The sequence below is a fragment of the Capricornis sumatraensis genome, chromosome 19 (assembly GCF_032405125.1).
Source record: "Capricornis sumatraensis isolate serow.1 chromosome 19, serow.2, whole genome shotgun sequence".
NCBI classification, from domain to species: Eukaryota; Metazoa; Chordata; class Mammalia; order Artiodactyla; family Bovidae; genus Capricornis; species Capricornis sumatraensis.
Window position 1 is genome coordinate 25504319 of NC_091087.1, and position 16704 is coordinate 25521022.

At 51.1% G+C, this 16704-nt stretch overlaps 1 protein-coding gene across 2 annotated transcripts; it reads right to left on the bottom strand.

Annotated features, from left to right (window-relative positions):
- Positions 1-1649: 1649 nt before the first annotated feature.
- On the bottom strand, positions 1650-9311 carry LOC138095199 (myeloid-associated differentiation marker-like). 2 transcript variants are annotated; one of them, XM_068991205.1, is made up of 3 exons: positions 9226-9311; positions 8355-8432; positions 1650-3813 (listed from the first exon to the last, which is right to left on the bottom strand). In XM_068991205.1, exon 3 carries the CDS (start codon positions 3664-3666, stop codon positions 2680-2682), a length of 987 nt encoding a protein of 328 aa, XP_068847306.1. In that variant the 5' UTR covers positions 3667-3813; positions 8355-8432; positions 9226-9311; the 3' UTR covers positions 1650-2679. The 2 variants fall into 2 exon arrangements, with proteins under 2 accessions (XP_068847306.1, XP_068847305.1); XM_068991204.1 differs by lacking the exons at positions 8355-8432; positions 9226-9311 and adding an exon at positions 4808-4930.
- Between the last annotated feature and the right edge of the window lie 7393 nt (positions 9312-16704).

Consider the following 16704-nt stretch of genomic DNA (forward strand, 5'->3'; position numbering starts at 1 on the left):
CCACTCCCATGCTATTACTCACCCTGTCCTGGCAACAGTAGCTCAAAGACGGCTGGACCACCTGCCTTACAAGTCTCTCAGTTCCAGGAGATGGTTTCCACTTGTTGCTTCTTCTCATATCTAGAATCACACTACTACAATCATGGATCTTGGAGAACTATATATTTCATTTCAAGTAGCCAATGCTCATGTATGCTTAGTCGCTAAGTTGTGTCCAGCTCTTTGAGACCTCATGGACTGCAGCCCTCCAGCCTCCTCTGTCCATGGGGATTCGCCAGGCAAGATCCTGGAGTGGGTTGCCATGCCCTCCTCCAGGGGATCTTCCCAACCCAGAGATGGAACCCAGGTCTCCCACATTGCAGGCAGACTCTTTACCGACTGAGCCTCCAGGGAAACCCGAGAGCACTGGAGCAGGAGCTTCTCCCTCCTCCAAAGGGTCTTCCCGCTGCAGGAATCGAACCAGGGTCTCCTGCACTGAAGGTGGGTTCAAGTAGCCTAGTTATCTTATTTTTTTCAGCATTGACTCAAGAAGCAAGAATCTTGTAAGATGGGCAGAACACAAGTAGTACATCTAGTGACCCCAGTAAGTAAGTAAGGTAAGTAAGTAAGCAGTGTTATCTTCTAAGAAATTCCATGGCTTCAGCTAGAAAAATTGATCTCTATGGTGGAGCAGATATTTCTGCTCTTTAGGAGGTCAGATTAATGCACAATGCACACTAGCAAGGAAGGAAGAGGCCCCAATGGACAGAGAAACACTTTATTTGCAAACTTTTCTTCTCTTGCCTTAAAATATGAATTTTATTTCATTCCCTCTTAAGATTTGCCTGCCATAGGATGACCTTCTGGGAGCCATCCCCTCCATCCCCCTACCAATGGGTGACGATCACAGGCTTCATCCCAGGAGAGGAGTGAGTGGCAGCAGAGGGGCTCCTTCCCCTCCCCTCCCCCTCAGCTCTGCATGCCGGCCCCTCTGGTCCTGGTGACTCCAGGATGCTGGGCTCTGAAGCTTTGTAATTGATGACAGGAGACTTGTGGGACCTTCACGGCCACCAGTTACTGTGAAGGCCTGCTGATCTCAATGCAAGGGAGCACAAGGGCACACACACATACACACATGTGCACTGAGCATGCACACAAGCACACACCTTTATAGAGAGGCATCCAGATGCTGTCATGGCCCCTTTAAGAGCTAAGGGACAGGATACTGGGCACTGGGGTGGGGCCCAACATCTAGGGTCACAGGCTGGGCCACATCCCCAGGCTCTAGTCTAGGCCTGGGTGGGGAGTTAGTGGGAGGGGCGCCCAGAGACCTCTGTTTGGGTGAGGGTGGAAATTGACTTGGACTCCTCTGAGCTCTAGGCAAATTTGCAGCAAGTAGAGTATGAGGATTTTGTTGTGTTTTGCTTGCTTTCTTTTCTTTCATGTTTATATTGAGGTTGAAAAGTTTATTATGAATGTGGGAGAACAGAAAAAGCCATTCTCTATGATTGTCAGCAGTGCTGATAGGAATAAGAAGCTTCAGAATATCTTTTTAAATTGTGCACATTTATATAGTTCAAATGATGCCTGAGTCCCAGAGAAGACGGAAGCAATATCAAAAAGCAACTGACATAGAAAAACACATGTATGTGTCCCCTCACGTTCAAACAATACAGTTCCTTTGACAATGGAAGCAGCAACCCCATCCCCTACAAACCAGCTGCCCAAGAAAATTTGAAACTTTCTCTTGAAGAACAGAGTCACTCAGTAGTTTGTGGCGTCCAGAACAGAAGAAAAAAATGGAAAACAAAACACCCAGACAAACTACAACATTAAGGTTAGCAGCGTCCATGCTCTTCTCCCTGTAGAGGCAGGATCTGCTGTTTTGATCACTGAGTCGGGGGGACCACATTGCTGCCCCTCAAACACTGCAGACAGGTGTCTTCAAACCCTGGGGTTCCTCATCAGCTCTTTTTTTTTTTTTTATTCCCCAGAGAGTAGTTGGGATAGAAGGCATTTACCCCTGGCTTCCTCTGAGATGCCCTCTAAGCAACGGATGTTTAGTGAGCTTACAAAAATTCTGGAGCCAATCTCTTGGAGGACTGAGCACCAAGTGCGGGGAAGGAATCCAGAGTATCTCACGCAAGAATCTCGCCCACTAGAGATTATTGACCTTCAGAAATCTTTTTTTTAACTCAAAGGGGAGGTGCGGTATACAGATGCTCCACTGGGAGAAAAAAAGCCCAATCCCTTCCTACCTGCCCACACTCCATAAACTCCTCCAACCACACCAGTAAGGCACTGCAAGGGGGACAGACATGCTTTGGCAATGAGGCCCCTCCAGAGGCTCAGGGTGTGAACAGCTGCACAGAGGGCTGTGCGCTGTGGAGTCAGCACCTTAGGAGGTGAGAGGGGGTGGTGGGCAGAGAAGGAAGGAGTCTCAGGTCCTGATGGATCAGAAGAAGGAAGATGGGGGGAGGTGGTCAGGACACAGGAGATGAGAAAGCCAAGCATGAATGGAAGAGGGGCAAAAAAACAAAAAATATAAAAAAGATGAGAGAAGCAAGAGAAAGAGGCAAAACAGGACGTGGGCAACAAAAGAAGAAGGAGACACAGCAGAAGGAGGGAAGGAAACATAAAGAGAGTGAGATGAATGGGGAAGGATGTGAGGAGGGAGAGAGGGGAGCCAGGAAGAGGACGTCACAGGATGTCTTCACTCTGTGAAGACACTGGATGGGACTGGACAGAATCAGGAGCACTGGAGACACCCTCAGTCCCTACAGAAACCTGGCGGGCCCAGTACCCCAGGTCGGCCACGTAAAGCAGCAGGTTGATGGCTGTCAGGACGGCCACAGCCAGGCGCTGGTCCCAGGCGCACATGTCGTAGGAGAGCTCATCAATGCAGCTCATGTCCATGAACCGCTGGGGGAGTCCACCGAACTCCTCGCTGAACTGGTAGAGTGGCCAGAGGACTAGAGCGCTGACGTAGAGGAGGACGGAGAGCAGGGTGAGCACTAGCTGGAAAATGGAGAAGGGCCTGGGCGGCATGTATTCCCATTCAGCCAGGTCCAGCAGGAGGACCACAGCTGCCGGGATGAAGCAGATGGAGTACACGGCCACACACCACTCCAGGGCCGGCTGGTGCAGGTACAGGGAGGTGCTGCTGAGGAAGGCGAAGATGACACCAGCCACGAAGGTCTCCAGCACCTTCAGCAGGGCTGACATGGTATTCTTATAGAAGAAGATCTCCTTGAGCTCATAACAATCCCACAACCCGGCCACTTCTATGACATACAGCACAGACGCGATGCAGGAGAAAGCAGTGGCGGCGATGGCCCGGTCCCGGTAAGGACCATAAGGCAGGAACTGGACGTAGGTGATGGAGTAGATGATGGAGGCCGAGAGGCAGATGAGGGCAGCATAGCAGGTGTAGGTGACAGAGATGTTGTGCCAGAAGAAAGGAAATTCAGAATCAAGCCTGCATAACTCAACTATGGAGATGATGAGCGTCATGGCGAAACAGACGCACCAGAAGGACATGGACCAGTTACCTATGGCCCCTCTCCCAAAGCCCATGTCGGCCACAAGAGAGAAGGCCACACAGGTGGAGAAGAGCTGCGGCAGGCGGAGGCAGCAGCACATGGCAATCACGAAGTCACCATCTGGGGATGTCGACCGGGTGGGCATGGTGCTATGATGGTCAGGAAGGTCACGGTCACCAGTACAGCAGTGGTCTTCTCTGAGGACCCACCAGAGAAAGATCCAGTTCTGGAGGTGCACTGTGTCAGACGCCTGGAAAAGGCTCAGGGCCCCATGAGGGCTGAGGCTCAGGACCTGTGGAGTTGGAAGACTCAGACACTTGAGTAACAGAACAGCCGCTCCAAACGGTTCTCTCCATCCATCGCCCTTGGCCTTGTCAGGAGACTTCTCTTATCCCAAACCTCACAGCTGGGTTGGGTCAGGCCTCAACCATGAACATTTTTTACATCTCTTTGGGCTGTGTCCCATTATCCATAGAGACGCAAGTTAGGATGGTCCTTATCTGCAACCCCAAACCTTCAAGCCTCTGAAAACTGAACAAGAATTTTAAAAAATTCATTTGGTAGCAGAATTTGACGTGAACAGATCTGGGATAATTTATGATCTTCATTGATTTTATGTATTATGAGTGCTCAAAAGTGCAGCTGTAGAAACACTAATGTGTTTGATTACAAGGGACTCCCAGACCCCAGTGGGACATTGTGTCATATAGAATAGATGCTCCATGTCACTTGTCTGAAACTGAAAAATGTAGAATTCTGGAGCATATCTGACCCAAGGGTTTCAGAAAAGAGACTGTGGATTATACTGTTAACCCTATTTTATAGATGAGAAAACTAAGGCTCAAGGAATCAAATGCTTTCATTTGATCCATGCATGACTAGGAAGAGGGAACTCAGAAAACACAGCTAAAGCTGTGGGTTTGAGCACTTTGCTCTACAGCCCACATGTCAGCAGGGTCCATGGGTTGGGGGCCAGGACCAAGGCTTGGGGCTCTGGGACCCAGGATCCACCCTCACGGCCCTCCCCCTCCTTCCACAGCAACCTGAAGACACGCGTGTCGCGGCCTGTCCTCCGTGCAGCATCACTAGCAGGAGCTGCCGTCTGAGGGACACAGCGCCCCCTGGAGGAGAGAAGCTCCAGGGGTGAATGGGGAGAAGCCATGGGGTGAGAGCAAGGCCATGGGGACCAGATGACGTGGGAAGTAGGAAGTGTTCTGAATTCCTGCTCCCCCATTTTGCCTTAACATGTGACTCTTCCCCACTAGGAAAAGGAGACCCTCACCCACCATGACTCTGGGGTGGTATCATGAGGAACCGCAGAATAAGCTGACGACATCATGTTTGATTTCTTTAGCTTCAAAGCTGCCATCCAGGTAAGAGGCCAGAAAAATCTACAAAGTAGTCCTACCTGAGTGAGGATTTTCCTGGCCTGGGAGACTGGTTAGAGGCTTCCAACCTGGGAACCAAGGGATTGGAAATGAACGAGAAAGCTGTGTCTGATGCTGATGGGGACCTTTCAGGGCATCCCGGGGAGGGGGTGAGGATGGACGGGTGATCAGCTCCCTTTTAAGGGCAGGAGCTGAAAGAGGAGGCCCCTGCAGGACCCCTGGGAGGAGACAGTCCTGAGAATGCTCCTGGGACTGGGTGGGGTGGGCAGAGTGGAGATGACAGTGGGTCAGAGGGGGCAGGGATTCCAGAGTCCCAGGGACCCTGAGGCAGCCCAGTAGGGGGTCTTCTGACCCAGAAGGGATGCAGGCATGGAGCCAACCTTCCCATGGAGGAGGGGCCTGGACTGGAACTGAGACAGGAGAACAGGGGCCTGAAGGGGCTTCAGGGCTGTGACAAGGACACGTGGCCAGAGTGGCAGGGACCCTGGAGACCATGGAATTGCCCAGGCCACCTGCCCAAACAGTCCCGCCAGGCAGGGTTGCAGTCCTGCTCACACAGGGGCTCCTCCAGAGTCCAGTGATGGGGGAGTGAGGCCCCTCCCAGCCCGCCCCCTCCTCAGGGACAGCTGCCCTGCTTCCAAGGGACTATTTGCTGAGAGGCCCCCAGGGCTGAAGGGCCAGCACCCTGAGCCACAGCCAGCTTCCTGCCATCAGGGGATTATTATATCACCTTTGCTGATAATAAACCCTGGGACAAGCTGAGGCGGAAAGAGAAACACAGAGCAAACCTGAGACCCTCCCTGGCCTCACAAAGCTCCTTGAGCCCCAATTGCCAGTGGAGCCCTGGAGCCTGCGGGCCTCCCAGTGGGCACTGCCAGGGTGGGGAGGGGCACTGCTATGAGGGAGGGAGGGAGTGTCATGCTCTCTGTACCCCAGCTTGATCCCAGTTTTATTAGTTGAACTCACCCTGAGATTCCACCTAAGACTAAGAGACAACTTGAATGCTTTGAATCCACTGAATGCATCAGAGAGAGGATATGGAGAAGAGGAGGCCTGGGGGCTCCAACCACGTGACCCTGGGTCAGGCCTGTGCCCTCTCTGGGCCTCAGTTCCCCGACCTGGAAAGCAGGAAGTGGAAGTTTGTCTGAGTCTCCCAGAAGCCCCTCCTCCTCTCTGTGAGCCTGGACGTGGTGCCCCTGTCAGAGCACAGCCTGGATGTGGCTAAGCCCTGCCTGCCCAGCAGCCAGGCATGTGGACTGGAAGACGGTGAGCCGGGAAGGTCATGGCCGGAACAGAGGAAGGAAGGACGAGGGGCCAGAAGGGCAGAGAAGGGTGAGATGAGATGGACACTCAGAGTGACAAGAAGTAGAGCCTTCATAGCTGGGTGATCATGGCAAGCTACTCAGTAGAACCTCAGGTTCCCCTTCTGTTCAATGTCTCTGTACCTACTCTGGGTCAATTAAATGAATAAAAGCATGTGATGGGTTCATCAGAGGGCCTGTCACATGGAACCCTCAATCCCTGCCAGCTACCTCCCCGCCTCCCTCACAGAGGACCCAGAAGGCCCTACCCCACTCTGGACATCAGCACGTGCAGCTTGATTTGCTGCAGATCAGGGGCTGCAAGCCAGTGTGCACTGCAGGGGGACTCTCGATGTGCTCAGTTTTCCATCACAGTGTTTTCATGAAAAAATGATGTGGAATCACTAGCATTACTGTTTCTTTCCTGAGTGTTTGGTGGCTGCACATGGTTTTAATTTCACATGAAAATTCGGATTACAGCTCCTTTTCAAGCCTCAGGAGATACAGTGTCACCTGTTTTGGTTCCCTTGGCAGTGGGGTTGCTGGAGATAATCAGCTGCTAGCCTCTTTTCTTTATATTGTCTTCCATTCTCATCTCTGTTCAGTATTCTCTATATTTCTCTCATTCTCATGGATAATTGACATAAAGCAGGACTATGATCATCTCTCCTGTGACTGGTTTCCCGTCTTCGGCATGGCCAGGCTTCCTGCCTGCTCACAGGAGCATCCACCCCTCCATCCAGGGAGCATCGATGTCCTCAACCTCAACCCCAGGCTTCAGTACATTTCAAATGCTGTAAAATTATGTGTAGACTTGTGTGTATACACATGCATACATGTTTGTACATACATGCATACATGTTTGTCGGGAGTATCTGTACCCTTTTTCCTGTTTTGTAAACATGAGACCATATCTTCCCAGAGCATCTCGCTTTTCCACCACCCCAGACAGGTGCAGCTGGTCCTCTCCAGGGATCCTGGTGCTCTCCATCCCTATTTCCTTCCCTCCTGGCTCCTTGGGCATCAGTGGACCCTCCCCTGTGAGTCTCAGACACTGGGGGACACAGGATGTGACAATGGATCCTGGGGTCCTTGTGACCGCCATGCTCTAGGGCAGGAGGTCAGCAAGTTTTTCTGAGAATTTTTTTTTTTATATATATGACAAAGAATATATTTTTCATATCTGGAAATTAAATCTGGTTTCCTAGATCTGCAACAAATTCTCACAAGCCTGGTGGCTTAAAACAGCAGAAATGTGTTCTCTCACAGTTCTGTAGATCAGCGTTTTGAAACAAGGTGTCAGCAGGGCAGTGCTGTCTCTGATGCCCCAGGGGAGGGTCCCGCTTTGCCTCTTTAGCTTCTGGAGGCCCTTTAGCTTGTCCCGTGTTACTGAACTCTGGCTTGTCCGGTCATCCCACAAGAAGCCGAATACCGAGAGATGAGTGCTGGGCTTTGTCTGGGACGAGGTGCCGCTCCTCCACTGTGAACTCAATCATCACTCAAGTCTGTGCATCAGCCCATGTTGGACGGTGGTTTGAAAAAATACTAGTGAACATTTCCACCTTTTTTGTGGATTAATTTGGAGGATTTGTTTTTTTCCAGTTTAGTAGGTGAGGTGAGAAAAAGATTGTATGAAGAGTCAGCCACTGACTCTTCTCCTGCACTGAAACCTCTTGCAGGGAATCGTCTCAGTGGAAATCCACCCCTGGCGTGCCCCCTCCCCACGCCACCCCACCCCACCGCCAGGGGACACACTCTAGCCAAATCGAGTGATCTGTCTCCTCTTAAAAGGAGAGACTGCCTCAGACCTCCTTTCCTCCTCACACTGTGGTGACGCTAAGGCTGTGTCCCGCCAACACGCTAGAACCCCTCCTCCTTCCGGGGACTGGAGTCGGGGGAGGGGGCGCAGATGCCGTGGCAGCGCCTGCCTCGGGCATCAGGAGTGGAACCCAGAGCTGGGGCGGATTCAGTTCCCTAGAAAGCTGACCCCCTCTACTCCCTCCCTTGCCTGTAGACTCCTCTGTGAACGTGGCAGGCTTTTCACAGTTTCATTTCCTTTTTGCCTTTAATTTAGTGCCCTTGTTGGAAGAATCCTTATTATGGAGTAACAGGAAGACCTGCGCATGGAGTTCCCTCCCACTTACCAGATCTTGATAAAAGAGCTCCAACTGCAAAATACTGGAATCATTTAGAGATCCATGCAGGAACCAATGTCTTTACAACTGAAAACATACACGGGCTAGGTTGTATTAAAAGTAGAAAACGATTTTTTTCTTGATTCCAGGGTCATACTGTTAGGGGAAGCACACTGACACAACCACCCACCCTGGCCATGAACCCTAGCAGCCACTTGTATGAGCTGTTTTATGACAGGAGGAACTCCTCCAACCCAGGATTTCGGGAAAGGTCAAAAGGAGATACCATGTGTCCGACTGCCTTTGGCAATCCTTTTCTCTGGCATCCATCTTGGAAGAACAAGGCGTGCACCACCAGGAAGGACTCTGAGTCAGATTGATTGGCTATGGACAACCGGGAAACTAATCCCATCACCATAAAACCCAAGACTGTGAGCCATGTCTCAGAGCTGTTCTCCTGGGTTCCCTTACCCTCCTGCTCTCTGCCCCAGCACCCTTTCCCGATAAAAATCTCTTGCTTTGTTTGCACAAGTGTCTCCTTGGACAATTCATTCTGAGTGTTAGACAAGAGCCCAGTTTGGGGCCCTGGAAAGGGTCCCTCTTCCTGCAACAATACCTCTAGTTTTGCCCATCTGCCAAGACGCGTGCCAGTGGACTTGTAGAAGGGATGGATGTAGGTCCCCTCCCCATCACTTCACTGGCTCCCCCAGAACAGATTTAAAACAAACAAGCAATTCTTCCTTGGGAAGAGACTGGTAGAGTCACAGACAAGCCATTCTCACTTCTGCAGTCTCCAACTGGCCCCAAAGTTCCAAACAGCAAGGAATATACACCAACAGGTGGGAAGAGGGGCTCCTGGGACCCACACCCCTCTACTCACTCGGTCAAGAGCTCGGTGCTCCTTCAGAGGCTGCTTTCCTTCTCTTAACAGAAAGTGAAAGCACACTGGTAGCAAGGCGTGGGGAGGGACAGGGCAAGTTCCTGAAACTAGCAGTTCGGCAGCTGCTGGAAAAGACCTATAGATTCTCGCAGGGACTAGCTGTCACTCCACCCTACCTTCCCAGTGGCACTCTGCTCCTTGCTCCAGGAAGAAAGGGAGGGGCTGGAGACGTGGGGACCTATGTGGCTGGCCGTTAAACATTGTCCCCCAAGTCAGGCCCAGCTGCTTGTCACTGAAGAAGCCAATACAGAGAGCTAAGTCTTGGGTTTAAGAAAAGCAGCTTTATCTTAAGGAAGCCGGCGAGAAGGTGTTTTACTGCCCAGAAGAATCAACTCCCAGCACAGCAAGGCTCAGCCAGGATTTATACAAGGAGGGAAGCAGGAAATGGCTGCAGGCTGCATGCCAGGGGTGCATTGTGCTTTTGTTTTGGGGGACCTTACGGTAACCTCCAGATGCCTTTTTGGGCTGAGAACGTAAGTGTGCTCCTTACTTTGTTCAGATCAGCACATTAGTTCGAGGGGTCAGTGGTTGTATATTTTCTAGAGAAAAAAGAATTGAGGCAGAAACAGCTTAACTGGCCAAGTAAAACTGAAACCAGAACAGCAGACTCTGTGTAAGTATTCATACGCCTTTGGCTGAGAAACAAGCAAGGTTACAATCCGGTGCCGGTGACCTGCCTGATCACCATGCTCACCATGTGCCCGTCCTCAGGCCTGGGCACCAAGCCCATCGTGGGCTTCCTCCTCCACTGGGGCAGCTGCTCTCCACAGTGTGCCCTTCTCGCTGAGGGCCAGTGAGGACACTCTGAAGGGGGTCGAAATTAACCAGCGCATGTTCATCTGGTGCATCTGCTTCACCGTGACCCTCACCATCTTCATAGGGGAATTTGGGGGCTCAGCCCTGCCTCCCCTTCTCCTGGGACGCCTTTCTCTGCACCCACGCCTTGTACTTCTCCATCTCCTGCCTCTCAACGTCCATCATCCTCAGCACCACCTACGTCAAGTTCTTGCCTCCAGGCTCCACCGGAAACAGGGTCATCACTGCCACTGCATTCGCCTTCATGGCAGCTGTACTCTATGCCACTGAAGCGTTCTGCATCATATCCAGCCTGGAGGCATGGTCGGTTCAAGCCAGCCTTCCCAGCCTGCTCAGGAGGCCAGAGAACTATGCCGACTGGCTCATCATCGCCTTCATTAGCAGCCCCCACCAGTATCAGCATCAGCCAGCCCTAATTCGTGGTGGTGGACTTCGTATGCTTCCTCCTGGAAGGAGCTGTGAACTTCATAGTGAAGGGGTTTGATCGAGTCAAAGACAAACAGCTCTGTTCCCTACCTGTGTCCTGTCTGAGCAGATGGTGCTCTCTGTGCTCCTCTGCCCTAGTGCTCTGGTCCTCTGTCAGCTCCACCAGTTCAACAAGAAGCTGGATGGGCAGCCCCAGCGGTCCAGTGACGTGAGCTGCATCAACAGACGCACCTGCTCGGTGTCCGCCGGGGACCAGCGGCTGGCTGTGGCCGTCCTATCCAGCTGCTGCTTGATGAGGCCGACACTGATCACCTGGCCTGTGAGGCTATTGTAGGGACTAAGAGTCTTGAAGACTCCTGTCTGCAGTGTTGGTGAGGGGCAGTGGTGTGACCCGCCTGATCTAAACAGCAGGTCCTGTCTCTGCAGGGAGAAGGGCATCACCACTGCCAGCATTAAAGGTGATGTTAGTTTGGGTGTTTTATTTTTCTTTAATTGTTATTGTCTCAAGGACAAAAATTACTGGGTGACTATATTTTTGCATGGAAAGTTTCTTTTCAAAGTTTTGTTGATGGGTGGTTTGGATGGGTGGGTATTGCTGATGCCACAGTCGAGGAAACTGTGTTGCTTGAGTTTGTGCTGCACAGACATGAGTTTCTATGTGTCAGCTGTTTTCTGATGCTGCCTCCTGCTTCTCCAGGATCCACACATAATATGATCTAGATAAATGTAAATATACATGGATTTTTTTGATTCTCTGGAATTTCTGGATACCATCAACCCTACTATCAACCATAGATGAAGCCTTGCCCTTTCTCCTACAACTGTAATGCTCTTTTTTAACCTCAATACAAAGATAAAAGAAAAACCCCACAAACCCGACATACGCTAATTGCCTCAAATTTTCTCCGAGCTGGGAAGGATGGAGCAGATTCAAGAAAGCCCTCATCTCTGGGAGCCCTTCCCAATGTCTCCCCACTCGTGTCTTTCCCCGGGCCCTGGGGGCATGGCCCAGCCCAAGACAACTAGCAGTTGTGACCCCAACACTAGACTTTCTGTCCCCTTAGCTCTTAAAGGGCCCCACCCTAGATGACTGTATTTAAAGCTGTTGTCCCTGAATGCATGCCCAGTGTGTGTGTTTGCCTGTGTGTGTGCCTGTATGTCTGTGCTCACACATGTATTGGGACCAGCAGCCTTTATAATAACTGACGGCCAGGAAGCCACAAATACTGTTCTCAGTCTCCTGTTCCCAGCCTCAAAGCCTCAGAGCCCAGTATCCTGGTGTCAGCATGACCAGAGGGGCCCCAGGCCAGCAGAGCTGTGGGGGAGGGGCAGGGAAGGCCCCCCCACACCCCCCGGCCTCCCCCAACCGCCCCCCTCGCTCCGGTGCCCCTCGCTTGTACTGGATGAGGCATGAGTTCTTCACTCGGGGGCAGGTGGGGTGGATGGAGAGGGCTCCAGGAGGTGGGTCCCATGACAGGCAAATCTTAAGAAGCAATGAAATAACATTTAATAATATTTTAAGGCAAGACAAGAAAACTTTAAACAAAGTTTCTCTCTGCCTCTTTTGACCTCCTCCCTGCCCTGAAGTGTGCAGTGTGCGTCTGCAGTATGTGTTAACCTGACCTTCCGAAGGGCAAAAATACCTGACCCAATAGAAAGATCCATTTTCGTTCTTCTAACCCCAGCCTTGTGACTTTATATGACACTGCCTCCCTATGACCTTAGTAATGTCACTAGCCATATTACTCGTAGTCTGCCATTTTACAAGACTGTTGTTTCTTGCACTAACAAATGTGTTATTGAGCTTCTGATAAAAATAATAATGACCAGGTGACCTAATATGCAGTTTTATAAGATCCATGAGTATAATAAGGTGACCCTAGATATGGCAAGAAGCAACAGGTGGGGACCATTTCCAAGAGCTTGACAGACAAGTAAGATAATTGTTCCAGAGGATTTTGGCTCCTGTTACCAGGACTAGATGAATAGTTGCACACTGAGTGGCCTATCAATGACATTCTCACCTGACGTGGGAAAGTCCTCTAAACCTTGACTGGAATTAAGATGGAAACGAATAGATTGTGTGATAGAGAATGTTGCCCACCACCCAGTTCTATAAGAATCAAGTCACTAGCCGCTGCAGTTCACTGACCTGCAATCCACTCTGAAAGGAAGTCATGGAAAAAGCTCAGGATTGTACTTTGTACTCTGAGAAAACTGGCAGAACCTGCCCTCACATCCTTGGATATTTTCAGGAGACTTTTCTATGAACCCAGTTTCTTGCATCTGTCCATGCTTAGAAAGCACGAAAAGCATGAACCACGATATCTGTTCTTCCTGAGTGAAGCAACCTTCTACCAAGACGTGGGCTGGTTTCATGTCCTTCCCCCAAATAACACACACACTGACCTCTAACCCTAACCTCCTTGAAACAGTTCTCAGAGCTTCTTGAGACACTGTCTCCCCAGTTATAATTCTCAGGTTGGTTCCAATAAAGTTTCCAATTCTTTCCTAGGTTGACTATTTCCTAATTTTTCATCCACATAAGCAAGTATGTGTTGATCTCTGCAAGTCTCAGTGCAGGAACCCCGTATTCTTATATTTTTCTAAATAAAATTGAACACAACACTGGGACCTCACTTCCCAGGAGGATGGAAATGTCTCTGTGCTTCAGTAAAAGAATTGTCCAGGGTGGGCTCACCTGAGGGGCTCGCTGTCCAAGGCTTGTGCTTCATGGGGGCAGCTGCTTCATCCCTCCTGCTGAGAGGTTAAGGGCCATTTGTCACAATTCCAAGGCTACTCCAGTCCCCTCACTGTGGCCCTCAAAAGAAGTGTAATGATCCTGTATTTAGTTCAACCTTCTCATCAGAGGGGCTTCCCTGATGGCCCAGAAGGTAAAGAATCTTCCTGCAATGCAGGAGATCTGGGTTTGATCCCTGGGTTGGGAAGATTCCTTGGAGAAGAGAATGTCAACCCACTCCAGTATTCTTACCTGGGAAATCCCATGGACAGAGGAGCCTGGTGGGCTGCAGTCCAAAGGGTTGCAAAGAGTCACACACAACCGAGTGAGATCCACTTAATCTTCTCGTCATAGAGGAGGAGCAGCTGGACCCCAGGGATGGCAGCACTTGTCCAGAGTCACCCTGTGTGTGGCAGAGTCAGAGTCAGGACCAGGTGCTCTGTCCTCAGACTGGCTGTCCGTTCACAGCCCGACGGTGCTTGTGACAGGTGTGGCAGCAGCATCCTCCAGGCTGGGATTCTGCCCCGTCCACCCTCGTTCTGCACAAACCTGCCCCGTCCCCCTGAGGAGGGCACTTACTGCTGCTGAGTCAGTTTCCTTATCTGCTAGAGGGGGGAGGGGTGCCAGAGACCCCTGGTCCCTCCCAGCTCCCCTCTTTCCAGGGTCCCTGGACTTGCCAGTCCTGGAGACTCAGATGTGGAGATGGCAGCTGGCTCCCTCCCCTCTGGCCGCCCTCTCTGCTTGTTTCCTCTTGGCTGCTGGGTCCTGTTGATTGGTCACATCCTCCCTGATTACACAGACCCTCCATCCCCACAAGCTATGCTTGGTGGGGACCATGTTTCGCTCTCATAACCTGAGTTTCCTCAGTCACTTCCCAGGGGTCCAACTCTCCAGTGATTCTTGTCAAAAACACAAACTGCTTCCAGGTGCCCCCACATCTGAGGTCTCCCCGACTCCCTTGTTTGTGCACATTCTTGACTTTCCCCTTCTTCAGAGTCTAGCTCAGCAGCCAGAATGCTCTTGCCTTATTTAGGGAGCTTCTGTTTCCCTTAGGAAAAGGAAATTCCTTCCTGCTGGGCATACAGAGAGCTGACCACAAGCAGGGGAAGACGAAACAGAAGCCCAGAGTGAAGGGAGGCAGGTCTGGGTCCGCGACTGGATTCACAGTCACATCTGCTCTGACTCCAAAGCAGACAGGCTGGGGGAGGAGCTGAGAGATGCCCACACAGGCCTGTCTCCAAAGGCAGAGAGAAGGGAGGCACCTTGGGTTCAGGGGTCAGACTCTTTCCAACCCCATGGACTGCAGCACGCCAGGTTTTCCTGTCCATCACCAACTCCCAGAGCTTGCTCAAGTTCATGTCCATTGCGTCGGTGATGCTATCCAATCAGCTTGGATGGGAAGGGGGAGCTGTGTCTCCCAAACCAACCTACCTAGTGTCCGGGGCCTCCCCTTGCTCTTTAGCACACACAGTTGATGGAGAAGCCGCCCCTTATGGCGCCAAAGGCTCAAGACCTTCGTTTGCTCCCTGAGTGGCCTGGGCTCCCTGTCTCCTGGGGCAGCGGCCAGAGGCTCCTCTGCACACGACGACTCCAGCTGATGCCCTCCAGACTGTGGCCTGAGCCGCATCCAGAACAGAGCCTGGGACATAGATGTTTCCATTCTGTGTTCCTAGACCAGCTTCTTGGAAACATCAGGGATTGTCTTTCCCCAGTCCTCCTCTGAGTGGGGAGAGTTGGGGCCATCCCCTCCTGCGGTCTCAGGCACTTGGTTATCTCCCTTGGGTGCTGGTGCAGATGGCTGACCCATGTGACCCTTGTCTGTGTGGTTGGTTTCTGGATCTGAGAGAAGAGGGAAGGGGCTCAGCATTTCCTGAGGTTCTTTTAGCTACTGAACTCTGGGGGAGAGAGATCCATGTTCAAATCCAGACTCTGTCAGGGAGTAACTGTGTGGCTCTGAGCTAAAAACATAACGTGCTCTCTGTGCTTCAGTTTCATCATCTGTTAACTGGGGATGACAGTAATAGTATCTCTGAAGATGGAATGAAACAGAGGTAATGAGACACCTTGTCAGACTGTTGGTGTTCAAAAACTATGGGCTGCTTTATCTTTCTGGAATATAAGGTACAAATCAATGCCAATCAGAGTTCAAGGTCCTGCACCCACGTGACTGGGCTCAAATCCCAGCTCTGCCAGTTCCTACTGGGTGACCTTGGGCTCGTTTCCCTCTGTGTCCTTGTAAAAACGGGGACACTTGTGCAGAGTTCATGGGTTTCTGGGAGGAACAAATGAATCCGAAGCAGGGCTTGACCTGCAGTGAGCGCTGTGTGTGACACCTCTTAAAACTTTTATGCCCATAACTACCCTGTTGGCCTATGGCAAGTGTTTCTTAAATGAATATAACAAGTGCTTACAGCTCAGACTGTAGCCTGGACTTACCGACTGGAATGCATTGCATCCCTTTAGCCTTTGGGGTAAATTTTTGACAATCACTGAGCCATGTTTTGTCCCATTTAATCCTAATAATCCTTGGTCTTGTGTGAGGGACATCTCCATGGAGGGAAACCACTGAGGCCGTGAACTCATCGCCATGTTTGAGGACAATCCCATCGTGTGTGCGACCTGGGAAGAGATTGGGCCTGACCCTCACTAAGAAAGAAAAGGCCAGATAAATATTGGACCTGCCCCATAAGTAGGGCCTGGACACATAAGAACAGGTGATACACAGAAACAAAGACAGATCAGCATTCCTTCCGTGGGGCCTGCAGCAGCATCCAGTGTGTGCTTCCAATGGCCATGGTGCCTAGACCAGCTGCCCTTGGCTGTGACCTGGCTGCCCAGCACCCCTCCTCCTGCTCTCAGCCTGTAGTCAGGCTGGTCCCTCCCTAATGGTTCTCCAAGCTACTCAGCGTCCTTCTAGTACAGTTGTTCCCTGGTTCAGTGGCTGAGATGTTCCTTTCAGGGTGCAGTTAACAGCCTTTATGACTAAAAGCAGGAGCTTATATCTCCATTTTCTGGATGAGCAAACTGAGGCTTAGAGTGGCATTGACTGACACAGGACTACCATGTTCAGGACTGAGGGGTGGTGTGTAGACAGGTAAGGAGAAAGGCTCTGAGATGACCAAGAGGAATTGGGAGCAGTTGTCACTGGCTGGAGGGAGGGAGGTGAGGAGGCTGGAGAGGTAGCAAGGGGTCTGAACGTGCAGGGCTTTGGAGGTGACGTTTTGGAATCTGTGTTCCATCCTAAGGGAGCAAACAGAAACCTTCAAAGTATCTGACTTTGACTTGACTCTAAACCAGTCTTTGAGGGAAAAGCTGGAAATGACCAACCTAGACAGCATATTAAAATGCAGAGACATTACTTTGCTGACAAATGTCAGTCTAGTCAAAGCTATGGTTTTTCCGGGGGTCGTGTATGGATGTGAGAGTTGGACTATAAA